The sequence below is a fragment of the Sarcophilus harrisii genome, chromosome 4, assembly GCF_902635505.1.
Source record: "Sarcophilus harrisii chromosome 4, mSarHar1.11, whole genome shotgun sequence".
In the NCBI taxonomy this organism is placed as follows: Eukaryota; Metazoa; Chordata; class Mammalia; order Dasyuromorphia; family Dasyuridae; genus Sarcophilus; species Sarcophilus harrisii.
This window is the reverse complement of record NC_045429.1, coordinates 432,718,095-432,735,582: the sequence shown is the minus strand read 5'-3', so window position 1 is coordinate 432,735,582 and position 17,488 is coordinate 432,718,095. Positions and strand designations below refer to the sequence as shown.

The window sequence follows — 17,488 nt, the reverse complement described above, 5'->3', positions numbered from 1 at the left end:
TTTATTTATTTAAAACAAGAATAATAAACATATTACATGTTAATGTAAATAACACATTTTTATGAAAAATTACTATTTCTCCCCTCCAAAAAAAAAATTAGTGAGAATGGCATTATTTTACAAATTTCTTTAATGTCTAGTTTAATAAAAAATAGCTGGATTCTGTTACCTGCTTCTGCATTCAATCTCTTATGATATATTGTTTTGGTTGAAGTATATGAAGAAAATTCAGGCTCTTACACATATAGTTGGGAAAAGAAAGGAAAGGGTTTGGGGGACTAACATGAATCCTTGAACCACACTAGAAGAACTTATGGTTTAAAAAATTGAAATATAGTTGTAAAGTTATAAAGTATTGTTTGATTTTAAATCTATTTTATACCATTCATAGCTGCAAAGGTAATAAAGGCAGGAGAAAAACACATGTTGAATCCCAGGTGATTTTTGGTTTTGTTTTTTACATATTCTAGACAACTAAACATTCTGTAATATAAATAGCTTCCTTTAAAAAAAAAAAACAGTCTTTACAAGGCTAGAATTTCTCTAAGTATCCTTCCTCCTGGAGCAGCTAGTTAGTTCAATGGATAGAACACTGAACCTGGAGGCAGGAAGACTCTTCTTTGTGAGTTCACATCTGACCTCAGACACTATCTGGTGACCCTAGGTAAGTCACTTATTCCTGTTTATCTTAGTTTCCTCATCTGTTAAATGAGCTAGAGAAGGAAATGTTGAATCACTGCAGTATCTTTGCCAAGTAAAACCCCCAAAAGGACTTAACTGAAAAACAATTGAACATCCTTTCCCCTCCCCCTTCCAGAGAACCTCCCCTTAAGAATTTTTTTTTTAATTGCCCTGAAAAAAAGAGTTTATTACAGACAAACTTTAAAGGAATTTTCCAAAACTGTTGTGTAGAAGATTGACATTCTTGGGTTTTAAAAGCCTTATCACTTGTCTTAAAGAATAGATCATTTGAATTGTTAATATATTGTACCATATTGAATACTAAAAGACAATGTTGATTAAAATCACCTTGTATTTATATAATTTTGTTATATAACTAGACCTCTTTTTGTGGCTGTCTCTTTATGTCATTATATATCAAACTTTGAGTAACGTTTTAAAAATATAAGAGATGAAAACGGGAAGGTTAATACTTATAATGCAAATATCTAGGTTTAATTTTCAGCTGTCTTTGCACATTTTAAAGAAACTGACAATTATGATTGTTTTTTTGAAGCCATTCAGAATGACCAGAAATATAATTTATGGAGACTTAGTTTTGATCCTTAATTCCAAGAAAATTCATACATATTTCTGTTACCAACTCTTTATTCTCCCTCATGTATCCTCAGTTACCAGATTTTTCCTTTTCTATTTCTACAACATCTCTCACATCCATTCCTTTCTCCCTACTCACACAACTACCACCTTAGTTCAGAGCTGCTAAGGTCTGATTATGCAGCTCCCTGACTCAATAAACTCCAGTTCCTCCCTTTAGCTTTTAAGATAAAATAGAAAAATCCTCTTTTTTGCTTATAAAGTAACTCACAACTTGGCCCCAACTTACTTTTCCTACCTGTTACATATTTCCCTGTTCCTCATCTTTTCCAGTGATCCACTTAAATGCCTGTTCTTCAGACATCTCCTGCCTTTGCAGTGGTCTGCCTCTATGTTCAGAGTTGAATTTCTCCTTACCTCTGAAGGAGGAGAGTCAAATACCACGTTTTACGGGAAGCCTTTCCTGATTTCTCCAATTGTTAGTGCCTTTCCTAAGTTATCTTGTTATTCTATATATAGATACATTTAGACATATTATCTCCTCAGTACAATGTATGCTTTTTGCTAGTAGGGATTGTTTTCATTTTTGTCTTTGTATCCCCAGGGTCTAGAATAGTACCTGGAAGTATAGTAAGCACTAGAGAAGTGATATTTATTTGCTCCAATTTGATTAGGAGATTATAGAACAAAAGTTTATTTTGTAGCAGAAGCACGTTTTTACAAAAATACAAACTCCATTTATCACAAAAATTGACTACTCCAAAGTGGATTATCAACAATCTATGAAGGAAGAAAGGCACATTAAAAACTTAATGAAAGACAATCCTTTTGCTGCTATAATGAGGAGTATCTCCTCCCTTAAGTTCTTTACCTCTCCCCAGTTGCCTGTGGTCAGCCTATAATTCCCTGAGATAAGCAGTCACAAAACTGTTCAGCAGTACCGCTCATTTTGATCCTCTTGTTCTTTTCTCATCTCTCTTGATTTGTAATCTGTAATCTGATAGGTTTGTCTATTCAGAAACCTGTTTATCATATCCTTTAATACTTATGTAGATTCCCATGACAATGATTTGTATTCTCATCTAGATTTATATTCAGTTGCTTTTTCTTATACTACTATACTACCTGATCTGTTAGTTATGACTTTTTGCTATTCAGACTGCCAATATACATGGGATCTCACTGGTGTAACTATAGTCAGATCTTGATTAGTATAAATAATGAATTTCCTAAAGTGTTTGCATTATTTGAATTTGTGCTGTATGGTTCCATTGTGATTGCACTAATTTCCATATATTTTACATAATCATCTTTGAATGGTGAGAATTCAAATGCCTACAACTACTTTAGTAATTTATTATTTTCACTAATCAGGACCTAGAGTATTAAGGGTCTTGTAACCTGCTCATTCCTGCTGCTAACTGCTAGGACCTCTTATAATAGGGATAGTTTGGGAATTCTCATATAAGAATGTACTAATGTGCTCTAAAGACACCTCAAGATGATCCCTTGGGGAATCTCATAGCTAATTTTAGCACACTAATTTTATTTTGGTGAAAGGACTTCTTGGTAATATAAGTTTCAGAGCCCATGTAATTTAGTAAAATGGTTGATCACTTTTTTTTATGGCTTTTAAGAAGTATGTGAATTTGGCATTTTTAAAAGATAGCAGTATTTTCTCTTATGCATTACACCTAATAAATAATTTATCTGTACTTCAAAAGCTTCTGTAAATTGCATCAGTTGCACAGATGGAGCAGATTCTGGGATCACTGAAACTAAAACAAGTAAGCTCTGATGCCTCATCTGGAGGCATGATCCTTTGTCACAGATGGGCCTGTGGGATTAGAGCATACTAGGCCTAATGCAGGTTGAGTTGGCTGAAGGCTTTGGATCTCTGGAGTTTTTTTAGAATTAGGTGCTATTTTAAAATAAGATTATGACAGTTATTTTAAAAATATATTTTGATTAAGTTTTTACATCATCTTTATTTCAAACTACATCATCATTCCCCTCATAAGTTTTCTCTTGCTTCTCTCTCTGAATCACTTATGGCTCAGGGATACTTCTGTCATATTCAGGGACTGCAGTTAAGCCATTTCCCAGTTGTTTCCAAGCAAAGTTAGCAGTCCTGAAGAAATGCTTGTAATCTCTGTGATGGTCTTGGTATGAATTTTGGTCAAACATGAATTTTTCTTAGTTCACATAGAACTGGTATTCCCAGTATTCGTGCAGGTCATCTCAGCACCACAGGGATGTGAATCATAGATTTGATTCTCTCTGGGATCTCCGTGGCAGTTTTGTTTCCCACTAACACCCAAGAGATTGTAACTTGTCCGAGGTCATACTGAAAATCAGAGGCCACAGAAGAAAGGCTTCCCTGAGATTCATAGGATCTGAATGCGAACCTCTGTGACCTTGGGCAAACCATTTAAGTTTTGGGGGCTTCTGTGCCTCATCTGCAAAGTGGGGATTTCTCTGGAGCCCCAGCTCTAGATCTGTGATCCTGTGATAGAATAGATAGCCGAGGTCCTTAGTACCCTTCTTTGTCGAGCTCCCTGCCAGGTGGGTTCCACTAAAGGGGTAGAAAGAAGAAAGTGTTAGTAATAGAGACAGATGCAGTAAAAGCTGGATGTGGATGGTAAATCAGTGTGGCACTGTTCTCCAAGAGCTTGTTATGTGTTAGCACTGTGCTGTGTGGTGGAGATAGAAAAAAAAGCAACATTTTCTGCTCTACAGTTTAAAGACTGGGTCTAGTGTTCTCCAACTGAACAAGGAAGGACTTAGGTTAGATTTTCTCTAAGGAAACTTCCAGCTCTTAATCCATTAAATCTATCATTTTTCTATTTCATAGAGAAATAAATTAAGTATAGAGAGGATAAGTAATTAGTCCAAGATTATAAAATTAAAAATGGCACAAATGGGATTTGAACTTGGATCTTCTACCATATTGTAATGTCTTTTACAAGAAGATTGTGTCTAGATCCTGAACCAAGCCAATTCAGTCCCATAGAATGGTGCTTCCCCACAAGACAGTAAGTCAGGAAAACAAGTATGTACATACAGAATTGGTTCGAGATCATTACAAAGGGAAGACACTAAAGTTAGAGAAGGTTAGAAAAAACTTGAAGAAGATGAAACTAATTGGGACTTAAGGGAAGCCAGGAAGTAGAAATGAGAATTTCAGGCCTGGAGTCAGCCATTGAAAATGGTACAAGTGAGGAGATGGGACATCTTATGCAGTTAACATCAAGAAGGCCTGTGTCATCGAATCAGAAAGTACATGGAGTGGAGGACTAAAGTGTAAGAAGACTGAAAAGGTAGAAAGGGGTTAGGCTAATTAAAGATTTTAAAAGCTGGACAGAGGTAATAGGGAGCTACCAGAGTTTATTTAGTAAAGAAGGTGATAGACCTAATGATTTTAGAAAATCAATTTGACTGCTGAGTGGAAGATGGATTAAGTGGTGAGAGACTTGAAGCAGGGAGACCAACTAGTAGGATATTGTAGTAGTTTAAGCATAAAGTGATGATATTGTAGTAGTAGTCACCTGTAGCAGGTGACAGTGTCAGAGGAGAAAAAGGAACATATAGGAGAGATATTACAAAGGTATTGACCTTGATAATTGATTGGATATGGGGGGTGAGAGTGAGGAGTTGAGGTTGACGTAATAGGAAAATTAGGAAGAATGAACATTTTGAGTGGGAAAGATATGGGTTTGATTTTTGACCTGTATCATGATGTCTAACCAATTTATAATGTTCTTTAGGTATTTGAAGATGTGAGACTGGAAGTCAGGAGAGAGGTTAGAAATTGATAAATAGATCTGAGAATCATCTTTATAGAGACTTTAATTGAATCCATGAGAGTAATGAAATTATTAAGGAAAACAGTATAAATAGAGAAGAGAGCTCAAGAAAGACCTTTGGGAGGCACCCATGTTTAGGGGGTGTTTCTCGGCTGAAGTTCTAGCAAAGGAGACTGAAAAATGACCCAGCAGGGTAGAAGAAGAACTGGGAGAGAGTAGTGTCCTAAAAAGCCAGAAAGAATAGGATCTCAAAGAGAAGAAGGTGATTGACAGTATCAGAAACTGCAGAACATCAAAAGAAGGATGAGAATTGAGAGTGTTTATTGGTAACTTTGGAAACAGCAGCAGTTTTGGTTAAATAATCAAATTGGAAACCAGACTATAAAAAAGAAAGTGAGAGGAAAGGAAATGTAAGCTGATTGTAGATGACCTTCTCGAGAAAACACTCAGTATGGATGGATGGATGGTTGGATGGATGGAAGGGAGGAGAGATGATACAAGATAACTAGTGAGGATGGAATATTCAAGTGGGGATATTTTGAAGATGGAGGAGATATAACTATTTATAGGCATTAAAGAAACAGGAAGCAGATATTGAAGATTATTGAGAGAATAGGGTAATGGTGGGAGCAGTCTGCTGGAAAAGATGGGGTGGAATGGAATTTCTTGAGCATGTAGTGGGTTTTACTTGGCAAGAAGGGCCAGCTCTGGTGAAAAACGGTGAAGGGGGCTATAGTAACAGAATGTGTCTAAGTGCTGCTGAGATAAAGAGCAATGAAGTAGCTCTGGGAAAATGGCATCAATTTTTTCATTGAAATATGAAATAGGATTCTCAATTGAGAAGATGAGGGAGGAGAAACTATGGGAAGTTTAAGGAGATATTGAAAACCCCTGAGGTGAGTGGAATAAGTGAATTGATTATATTATCAGGAAATATAGTCTAGTGGTCAAAGGCAAGAAATAGTAAGTTCTCATCTCTAAAATGGCTCTAAAAATACTTGTAATGTATTCCTTATAGGGAATTGTGAGGAATCAAATGAAATAAGGTGCATAAAAACTAGGACTATGTTCAAAATTGTTGAGGAATACTGATTACAGAAAAATCAAAAAAATAATTTTGAGGTCCTCTGACATTGTGTGTCGTGTGTGTGTGTGTGTATGTGTAATGCTCTATTTAAGTAAAGTAAAATTTAATTTAATTTTGAAATTATTTTTAACATTTCCATATGAGTCATGTGGGGGGGAAATCAAACAAAAGAGGAAAGCCATAAAGAAGGAAATAAGTGGAAAACTATGCTTCCATCTACATCGCCATAGTTCTCTCTCTGGATGCAGATGGTGTTTTCCATCAAAAGTTTGTTGGAAGGGACAGCTAGGTGGCTCAGTGGATAGAGCACCAGCCCTGAAGTCAGGTGGACCCAAGTTCAAATTTGACCTCAGACACTTAACACTTTCTAGTTATGTGACCCTAGGCAATCACTTAACCCCAATTGCCTCAGCAAAAAAAAAAAAAAAAAAAAAAAAAGTTTATTGGACTTGCCTTGGATCACTGAATCGCTGAGAAGAGCTAAGTCTTTCATAGTTGATGCTCATACAGTCTAGTTGTTGCTGTGTAAATGTTTTTCTGGTTGTTTGTTTCACTCAGCATCAGTTCATATAATATTTAATTTTTTTTTCAAAAATTAAGAATTTGAGAGAAATTTTTAATAAGTGTAAATAATATTAATATACATCAGTTCTTTATAGTACTCAGTTGAAGGTTACTGTTTAGTAATTTTAGTAGCATCTGACCATGATTCTATTTGGCAAAGACACTAGAGTGGTTTTCCATTTCCTTCCCCAAATCATTTTAAAGATAAGGAAATCGAAGCCCAGCAGGATTAAATGACTTGTTCAGTGTCACACCGCTAATAAATGTCTGAGGCCAGATTTGAACTCAAGAAAATGACTCTAAGCCCAGCAGTAAGAGAGTAAAGGAAGAGAAAGAAGGAAAAGTGTTAGCCTTAATGAAGTATCTCCATTATATTCTTGTTTACTGTGCCTAATGTGATCTTATATGACCTTAGTTCTTGTAAAGTAGTCTTAATACAAACAACCCACTTCTCGTCCTTAGAATTATAATTAGACCAGTAGTGCCCCACAATGAATTAGATAAAACGTCTCTTTGCTCTGAGCCAGTGAATGAAACTCCTGATGCTGGGTAGCACTTAAAGAACTCATGCTGAAGGGAAGAGGGAGGTCATTCACAGTTACAAACTGTTATTCTATCAGATGGATTTTAAAGCCTTACCATAAAAAGTACTCTGTAGTAGCAGTCCAGACTCAGGGTTACCGCACTCAACACTTTTAGCAAACTGAAGAGGCCAAAGCTGTAGGGATGATGATGGGTGGGATGGGGGAGGATGGAGAAGAAAATCTTTAATGCTCTTTTTCATTTTCTCCACTTTACTGCCTTTGACATCTCCTTTCATCCCATAGACATTCTTCTTTTTTTTTTTAATAGCTTTTTATTGACAGAACATATGCATGGGTAATTTTTGCAACATTGTCCCTTGTACTCACTTCTATTCCAACTTTTCTCTTCCCTCCCTCCACTCCCTCCCCTAGATGGCAGGCAGTCTCATACATGTTAAACATGTTAAAGTATATCTTAGATACAATATATGTGTGCAGAACCTAACAGTTCTCTTGTTGCACAAGAAAAATCAGATTCAGAAGTTAAAAATAATCTGGGAAGAAAAACAAAAATTCAAGTAGTCCACATTCATTTCCCAGTGTTCCTTCTCTGGGTGTAGCTGATTCTGTCCATCATTGATCAATTGGAACTGAGTTAGATCTTCTCTTTGTCGAAGAAACCCACTTCCATCAGAATACATCCTCGTACAGTATCGTTGTTGAAGTGTATAATGATCTCGTGGTTTTGCTCATTTCACTTAGCATCAGTTCATCTCCAAGTCTTTTTGTAATCACCCTGCTGGTCATTTCTTACAGAACAATAATATTCCATAATATTTATATACCACAATTTACCCAACCATTCTCCAATTGATGGATATCCATTCAATTTCCAGTTTCTATCCACTGCAAACCGGGCTGCCACAAACATTTTGGCACATACAGGTCCCTTTCCCTTCTATAGTATCTCTTTGGGGTATAAGCCCAGTAGTTCATTGCTCCTTTCTAATGACTCCTTTTCTTCAACTTACTCAAGTCCCCCTCTTTCCTTGAAGAACTAAACAAAAAACACCTCCCCCTTGACTTTATTACTCCTATAATTATCATCCCTGCTTCACTTACTGCTCACTTCTAGAAAAGGATGTATACTCACTGCCTACACTGCTTAACCTGGAATTCAATGGCATCACCTACTGTGATGACCGTGTTTAGCACCCAGAATATATTAAAATCAGCCAGAGTCAGAATAAAGGAAAATGCTTGATCTTTTTTCTTTGCAGAGGTCAAGGGGAATGGCCATACGAAGTGAGAGCAATCATGACAGGAATCTGGCCAGCAGTGTCTCTCTCTGCCTCTCTCACTCCACCCACCAAATCCACTTCACAATCTACTATACAACACATCAAACTTGCACAGAGAGTGGGCGGGGCCATTCTTTCTCCAAGCATATATTAATAGAGTATTGTCCAATTGCTATCTGTAGAGTTGAATTCAAACACAGTAGCAGTGTTGTGATGATTGCTTTGTGTAACTTCCCTGAACCTCAGTTTTTCTGTAAAATGGAGTTAACCAGAGGAATTAGAAGGTTTCTCAGGTCTCTTTCAGATCTAAGACCCTTTATCTTATCACTTTCTTATTTATCTTAGAGTTTAACATAGTTCTCTACAAACTTAGGCACTTAATAAATGTTGAATTAAATTGAGCTAATAACTCTCCCCCTGTTTCCTAGTTTTGAAAAATACCTAGTCACTCTTAATTGCTTAGTAGGCCTTAATAGTATATTATAGATACATGTATTCAGCAAGTATTCAGTGCATTTTCTGTTTAAAGGACTGGTATAAAAATAGGTGGATGTGACTTAGACCCTCTTTTTAAGAAGCTTTATAGTCAGGGAAGAAAAAAATGGGCATGCAAATAACTAGGATACAAAAGATCTTCAAGAGAAGTGCACAGGAGAAGTCTGGGCAAAGAGCAGTGAGAGATTTCAGGAGTGAAAGATAGCACTTTTACCTGGAGGTTGGATGGAAGTGGGGTTAGGAAGACATTATGGAGAGAGTGGCATCTTTGTTGGCCCTTGAAGGAAGGGAGGGACCTCCACAGATAGAAATTGGAGAGGAACCTGTAGTGAACAGGATGATAGAGGCAACAGAGAAATAAAGAGGATGCAGAATAATCCAGTTTGGTTGGCATGCGGAATGTGGGAATAGGTGCCAGTTAAGGCTGGAAAATTGTTCTAGGGTGAGAGTAGAAGGCCTTGAATGTCAGGATCAAGAGATGACATTTTATTTGGAAGGCAGTAGGGAGTCACATGTAGAAAAGAGAAGTGATATAATTTGCTGAGCTGTATTTTAGATGATTTAGAGAGCTTTTCTTTTCCTAGAAGTAGTAAGGTTGAGTATGAAGCTATTAAAATAGTTTAAATGAGAAGCGGTAAAGGCCTAAAGAATTACTGCTGTGGCTGGTAATGGATAATAAAGTACTAGGTCTAGAGATTCCAGAAATAATATCAGCTGAAACTGGAAGGCCACTGAATTTTGTATAAAAAAAAAAAATCTAATCAATTAATTTCATCTTTCTGGGCCTCAGTTTTCTTATCTGTAAAATAGAGGATGTAGATTAGATAAATACCTTCTAACTTATTTTCCAGCCCACGTTCTTTCATCCTGTGGACTTAGGAACAAGGAATCATCAAAAACAGTTGTGAAGTTATTAGTCTGGATAACTGAGAGGAGGACAGATTTTTGGGGAGAAGCAGGGGAGTTTAGTGTTAGATATTCCAGAGGGATATTCTTGTAGAAGTACACAGTAGGCAGTGAGAGATAATGGGACCGAAGCTCTGAGAGAGGTTGTGGGCAGAAATGAAATTATTTAACATCTGAAAACATGAGAAAATAAAGTCATGGAAAGAGATTATAGAGCGAAAAAAGAATAGGGCTAAGGACAGACACTTGGGGGATACAGTGGAGCAAGAAGGAAGAAGAGGGGCCAGTGAAAGGGACAGTGCTGTGAACCCTGAGGATGCTAGGGTGTAGAGGTCAAGGGAGAGTCTCATGAAGTAGAGACTAAGTAGTACAGTGTCCCGTGCTGAAGAAAGGTTAAGGTAGATTGTAATGGGCTGAAACTCTTGAAGCTCTCCTTGCACTGAGGTCCCTCTTAGCACTTGAGGCTAATTAGCAATTGGACAATACTCTATTAATATATGCTTGGAGAAAGAATGGCCCCGCCCACTCTCTGTGCAAGTTTGATGTGTTGTATAGTAGATTGTGAAGTGGATTTGGTGGGTGGAGTGAGAGAGGCAGAGAGAGACACTGCTGGCCAGATTCCTGTCATGATTGCTCTCACTTCGTATGGCCATTCCCTTGACCTCTGCAAAGAAAAAGATCAAGCATTTTCCTTTATTCTGACTCTGGCTGATTTTAATATATTCTGGGTGCTAAACACGGTCATCACAGTAGGTGATGCCATTGAATTCCAGGTTAAGCAGTGTAGGCAGTGAGTATACATCCTTTTCTAGAAGTGAGCAGTAAGTGAAGCAGGGATGATAATTATAGGAGTAATAAAGTCAAGGGGGAGGTGTTTTTTGTTTAGTTCTTCAAGGAAAGAGGGGGACTTGAGTAAGTTGAAGAAAAGGAGTCATTAGAAAGGAGCAATGAACTACTGGGCTTATACCCCAAAGAGATACTATAGAAGGGAAAGGGACCTGTATGTGCCAAAATGTTTGTGGCAGCCCGGTTTGCAGTGGATAGAAACTGGAAAATGAATGGATGCCCATCAATTGGAGAATGGTTGGGTAAATTGTGGTATATGAATGTTATGGAATATTATTGTTCTGTAAGAAATGACCAGCAGGATGAATAAAGAGAGGCTTGGAGAGACTTATATGAACTGATGCTAAGTGAAATGAGAAGAACCAGGAGATCATTATATACTTCAATAAGGATACTGTATGAAGATGTATTCTGATGGAAGTGGATTTCCTTGACAAAGAGACCTAATTCAGTTTCAATTGATCAATGATGGACAGAAGCAGCTACACCCAAAAAAAGAACACTGGGAAATGAATGTAAACTGTTTGCATTTTTGTTTTTCTTCCTGGGTTATTTTTACCTTCTGAATCCAATTCTCCCTGTTCAACAAGAGAATTGTTTGGTTCTGCACACATATATTGTATCTAGGATATACTGTGACATATTTAATATATATAGGACTGCTTGCCATCTAAGGGAGGGGGTGGAAGGGAGGGGAAAAATTGGGACAGAAGTGAGTGCAAGGGAAAATGTAAAAAATTAGCCTTGCATGGGTTCTGTCAATAAAAAGTTATAATAAAAAAAAAGAATAAAAGAAAAGGGAAAAAAAAAAAGAAAGGAGCAATGAAGAAGCATATGCTAGTAGATGAAATATTTAATGGAGCAAAATAGTGGAGAAAACACGGATGAAATCATAAAATCAGCCAGTCATGTTCTAATGTAAAATGGAAGCCCTTAAGTGCTAGACAGGGTCCAGAAAAGCCTCTTAGTCAAGATAAGGTAGGAAGGGAGGTGAAACCAGAGTAAATGTAGACTGGAAGTATAGAGAGAAATTAAAGAACCAAAAATCAAGAACAAGGTAAAGAACAGACATGAAGGGAAGAAGAGAAGTATGATAGAGAAATTTCCAGAGTTCTACAGAATTAATGCTCTTAAAGCTTAATTGCTTCATTTTATTACATATAGCCCTAAAAATGTTCTATTCACATAAGGATTCTTTCTTTTCACAGCCAGAGTTGGGAAGACATCGCTGATCATGTCTTTGGTTAGTGAAGAATTCCCAGAAGAGGTAAAGCATCCTGATTTTTCTTTTAAGATTTTATTTCTACTGAGACTAAATTTTTGCTCAGACTTTGTTCAGGTTGAGGTAAAATGAAATATATATTGATTTTCTTTTTACTTTGGTTTACTTCATTTTGAGCAGTATGATATATATTTTTTAAGAGTGATATTAACTCATAGATGGTGATCTTTAAAATGTTGTAACTTTTAGTACAGCCCTTGTTTCTGGGTATAAGATTTTGAGTAGGACAGTTTAACATCTTATAAGCCCCAGTTTTTCTATTTATCATATGAGAATATTAATACCTATTTTGCCTGTCTCACCAAGTTATGGTAAAAATCAGATGAAATAATGTCTGTTAGAAAATTTTAAGTATGAAACAGATGTAGGAGGTAGTGATGTGATTTGTATTTTTTTTCCTAAAAAGTCTGTGATTTAATCATTGTAGATACTGTTCATTGACACGGATCTCAACTTCTCCACATCTTAATAGAAAGCTTTCATGAATTGTTATGTCCAAAAAGTCCATCATTTGATAAACAGCTGTTTGCTGGTGTGCCTCACTTAACTGGGTGTTGGTCCTTTCTTGATAGACACACAGTACAACCCATTGCTAGACCCAAATGTTTTTGGTGTAGCCTTTGAAAATCCAGTACTGCCTCCACACTATGAGAAGAGGGCTATATAGTGTGTAGTTGTTTAAATTTAGTTTCTGGTCTCTAGTACCTCCAACCAAAGTCTTGTGTGACTCAGGGAAGTGGAAGGAGCTGGGTAGGAGTATAACTCTGCAGTGTTACTGTGGTTCTTTTCTAAGCCCCTTAGAATCCATGACACATTTCAGCCTCAGCCTCTGTTACACCTGCTGTAACGTGTACTTTTTAAAATCAGAATATAACATGAAGCATCTTCATTAGTAAGTTGAGCAGGGAACTTTATTTTAAAATTTGAGTTTTATTTTGTTGCTTTTTATAATACAAAAAGTCATATGAGGTGTGACTGTTGAGTCATGAGCTGCATTTTCATGTTTCTCTCAGCAGCAGTCCCATTGCTTGATGATATATCTAATGTGTGAATGCCTTTTTAAAAAATTGCAATTTTTCCTCCAGTTACATATAAAAACAATTTTTATCATTCGTTTTTAAAACTTTGAGTTCCAAATCTCTCGCTTCATCCCTTCTCACCTACTCTCATTGAGAAGACAAGCAATTTGATATAGATTATACATGTGTAGTCATGCAAAACATTTCCATAATGATCATGTTGTAGAGGAAATCATAGAACAAAGAAAAAAATCTCTCCTGAAAAGTTTTTTTAGAATGCTTTAATCTGTATTCAGACACTATTTTTCATCATTAAGTCCTTCAAAGTTGTCTTGGATCACTGTATTGCTGAGAATAGCTAGGTCATTCACAGCTGATCATCTTCTGGTATTGCTGTTACTTTATACACAGTAGTTGTCACTTTGCATTAGGTTACAAAGTCTTTCCAGGTTTTTCTGAAAGCATCTTGTTCTTCATTTCTTGTAGCACAGTAGTATCACATGCCATGGTTTATTCAGTCATTCCCCACTTGAGGAGCATCCCCTCAATTTCCTTTGCCTCCAGAACAGATCTGCTATAAATATTTTTTCTATATAGGTCCTTTTCCGTTTTTCTTTTTAAATTTTTTGTTCTCTTTTAGGATACAGACCCAGTAGTGGTATTGCTAGCTTACAGGGTAGGCAGGCCCTTTGGGCATAGTTAGGTGACTGTCCTTTGAGGTGATTTAACCTAGCAAGACTGTATTCACATTTGGAATTTTAGCAATTGAAAGTAATATATGGGAACACTTATTAGTTGTAAGTAAAAAAAAACCCCAAAATTTACATATTTTTAAGTTAAATTGATGAAACTTAATTGTGAGAACATAAACAAACTGAGTCTTTGAGCAGATAATGTGGCTTGAGGGTGTATAGGCCTACCCAGAGCTCATTTTGGGGATTCCTTATATCAGCATGACCCTTTGTATGTGTAATAAAATAAAGAGCTTCACAGTTCTCATATTAATCCATATTTATAAGTGGAATCCTAAAAAATGTTCTTATTATATATACATATCATAAATGGAAATGCAATCTTTATAAAGAATGCTCATTTTGCTAAGTGCATCTTATGTCCATTTGAATCTCTAGAGAAGCCTAGAAATAAGCAGTGACCCTGGCTAAATCTCCCTTCCCAGCTTGTTTTCTCAAGTGTAAAGGAGAGGATTGGCATTGATGGCCCCAGTGTCCCTTCCAGTTCTAACTCTGTGATTCAGTGACTCTTTGAAAATGCACCTGTGATGTTGCCTATTGGATACCTGTAAAAAAAGCAAACAGATCCCAGCATTAATAAACAAGTTTTGATTGTTTTTCTCTGAAGTATTTTCCTTTTCATTGTTTGTCTGCAAACTAAGGTTCCTCCACGGGCAGAAGAAATAACCATTCCAGCTGATGTTACACCTGAGAGAGTTCCAACGCACATAGTCGATTACTCAGGTAATGAATCTGCCATCAGAAAGACTGGTTTTCTTCTGTATACTAACACTAACTGAGCAATTAATGGCGGGGAGGGGCTGTCAGAGGCTCTGGGCAAGGTCCCTGCCTTCTAGAAACAGATGATCCTCTGACCTAAACTATTTGTCAGCTTGAAGGACAATAAGTAAGGGCCACATTGAAGTTCAGGTTAAGACTTTGCCTGAGTTGATTTAGGGTGTTTATAAAATGAAGTCCCAAGTTTATCCTACTTTGTGGTACTATATATGATGAATGCCAGGTTGAGCCTTGGTTCGGAATTCGTTACTTTGTTAGTCTGCTTCCCAATGGACATTATGGTATTTGGACCAACTTAAAATCATATTTGCATTTTTATCTGAAATTTTGTGTATGTCACTGTTCTCTTTTAGTCACTTTGATACTTGCCTTTGGGCTGGTTCCCATGTTTAAGAACCACTTTTGTGCCTGTATTAGGACTTATCAATTATTATTGTCAAGTGGGACAGTGGTTTGACCTAAGAGCTTCCTATATCCAGGTGTGAAGAATGTGAGTCTACTTATTTACCACTCTTTCCAGGCTCCATCTGTCCATACCCCAGAGAGGACATAAGAAGGGGGCACCTTGTTGCCTAGAATCTTTGGGTCACTGCGAGGCTCCATTCTTTCTTCTGGTTGCCCAGATTGTTCCTTGTACCCTAGACAGTTTATTTATTTAGAACTATAATATCCGGTTACTCCTTCCTATTTTTATTGCTTTGCTTGAACTTGACATGTTGCCTCCTCTACTTGATAATATTTGCTAATCCATCCATATGAGCGAATTCACTGCCCTGGCTTCCCCTGGCCTTCTCTGTCCTTTGTTCATTTCCTAGTCTAATATCATGTATTGATGAACTGGAATCATGGTTTGGTATGCTCGATAGTGCTAATTAAAAAGAACAAAACATTCACATTCATTTTTTCCCGTGGAAGTTAACATCTCTGTCACTTGTAGAAGCAGAACAGAGTGATGAACAGCTTCATCATGAGATCTCCCAGGTAAGTCAGAGGGTGCAGTGAGATGTATGCTGGGATTTGTGTGTGATTGTGGGTTGGGTCAGTCCTGTCTTCCTTACTTTGGTCTTCTGTTCCCAGTCTTTTCCTCTTAGTTCTTCATTGTGATATCTGACTTTAATATGTGATAATAATAAATTTGTATTTGACTGAGCCTTTAAGCACTTCATCATCCCCTCATAGCAGTATGAACCTAGGTTTCTACCACATTTCAAAGCTGATTTTTTTAGTTTTCACTCCGTTAGTCTCATTGCATTAAGGTATAGAGCTGTTGCTATTTACATTTTTGTTTTAATTTAAGAGATTATTAATGCATTCATTTTTCTCCTAGGCAAATGTTATCTGCATAGTCTATGCTGTTAACAACAAGCATTCTATTGATAAGGTATGTGTATATGAAGTGTTTGGTGAACACTGGGCTGTGACCTGGATTTGAGTAAATAGTACTTTCACCCGTAAACCCTAAATTAGGGTGTTAGAAGCCTAATTGTTGGAATTTCTCCCTTCTATTCCATGTTTTCTTTTACTAAAAGAAAGGAAAGCTGAACGACATTGTAGGCAGTGTTATCCTTGGCAGTATACTGCATTGTTTAATAGGTTTCTAGACAGGAACCACATTTTCAGGGTTAGTTTCCATAGAGTCACTTGCTTATTTCAGTGTTTCTGCCACCTTGTGATCAGGCCAGTGTCCATTTTGCCGCTCGTTGCCTCCCTGAGAGCTTAGATGTGTGGGCTGCCAGCTGTCTTGCTATGTGCTCTTCCACCCTCTAACTTGGGGACTCTAGGTGTCACAGTGAGAAAACATCTTGGACTTGGAATCAAGAAGGTCTGAGTTTGAATCCTGTTTCAGATACTCACAAGCTATGTGATTCTGATCAAGTTACTTAACCTCGTTTTGCCTCAGTTTTCTCATCTATAACATGGGATTAATTAAAAACATCCACATCATGAGATTATTGTGACAATGTTAATTGAAATGATAGATGTTGAAGCCATACATAATATTGTTCCTCATTTATACCCTTATTGAACTGGCATTTATGAAGCTGCAGATATACTTCCCTGTTTCTCTAGTCAGGTGCTTATACCATCATGGAGATAATATTTGGGAAGTGTCCTGCCAACCTTAGAGCCTGATAGCTAGATAAAAGGTCATTATAATTTTCCTCATTGCATTTTACCATCTGAATAATTTAAACTTTTTTTTTAGGTAACGAGCCGGTGGATTCCTCTCATCAATGAACGGACAGACAAAGACAGCAGGTAATTATTGAAAGGAAAGCAGGAAGTAGCAAGTGATTGCTACAATGATTAGAACCTCCTATGCAAAAGTCTGGGGTAGAGTCATTAAGGTACCCAGCTTGGGGTCTCTGGACATATCTCATGCCATAAGCCCTTCTGGATGGCTTCTGGTCAATATGGACGCAGTGTTCTCAGCACCAATGCCATGATCTTTTCTGCCTGTGCATGTCTGTGCTGTGAACAAGGGGCACTCTGCTGCATGGTCACCAAATGTTCCTCAATGAAGGCTTCTGGTTATGTTACATTTTTTATGGAAATCAGCTTGTCTTTATCATAGGGGTGCAGGGTAATGGAATACTAAGACTTGTATCCAGTTTTTTGCCCAAGCAAGATACTAATTGTGCATTCATAGAGACAAAAGAGCTTGTAAGTAGTTGAGGGCCTTCCTTGGCATTAGGGAGACCCAAGTGTAAGTCCTCTCTCTGGTATGACAAGTCCCTTAACCTGTCTATGAATGTCCTGGGCAGCTACATTGATTGGCAGTAGTTTTCATATCAGTAATTCACCACCCTAGATGAAACTACTAGGTGAAAATATCTTGAGTTTTAACTTA

At 37.1% G+C, this 17,488-nt stretch overlaps 1 protein-coding gene across 4 annotated transcripts in view; it reads left to right on the top strand.

Moving 5' to 3' along the window:
* Window positions 1–17,488, top strand: part of RHOT1 (ras homolog family member T1) — a 65,524-nt gene that overhangs the window by 8,308 nt on the left and 39,728 nt on the right. For 3 of the 4 annotated variants that reach the window (XM_031967625.1, XM_031967624.1, XM_031967626.1), the window contains exons 2-6: window positions 12,016–12,074; window positions 14,502–14,583; window positions 15,575–15,618; window positions 15,965–16,018; window positions 16,844–16,896. In XM_031967625.1, coding sequence (XP_031823485.1) covers window positions 12,016–12,074; window positions 14,502–14,583; window positions 15,575–15,618; window positions 15,965–16,018; window positions 16,844–16,896 — 292 coding nt within the window. The remainder of the gene's footprint in view (window positions 1–12,015; window positions 12,075–14,501; window positions 14,584–15,574; window positions 15,619–15,964; window positions 16,019–16,843; window positions 16,897–17,488) is intronic. The other variant, XM_031967627.1, reaches the window with a different exon arrangement.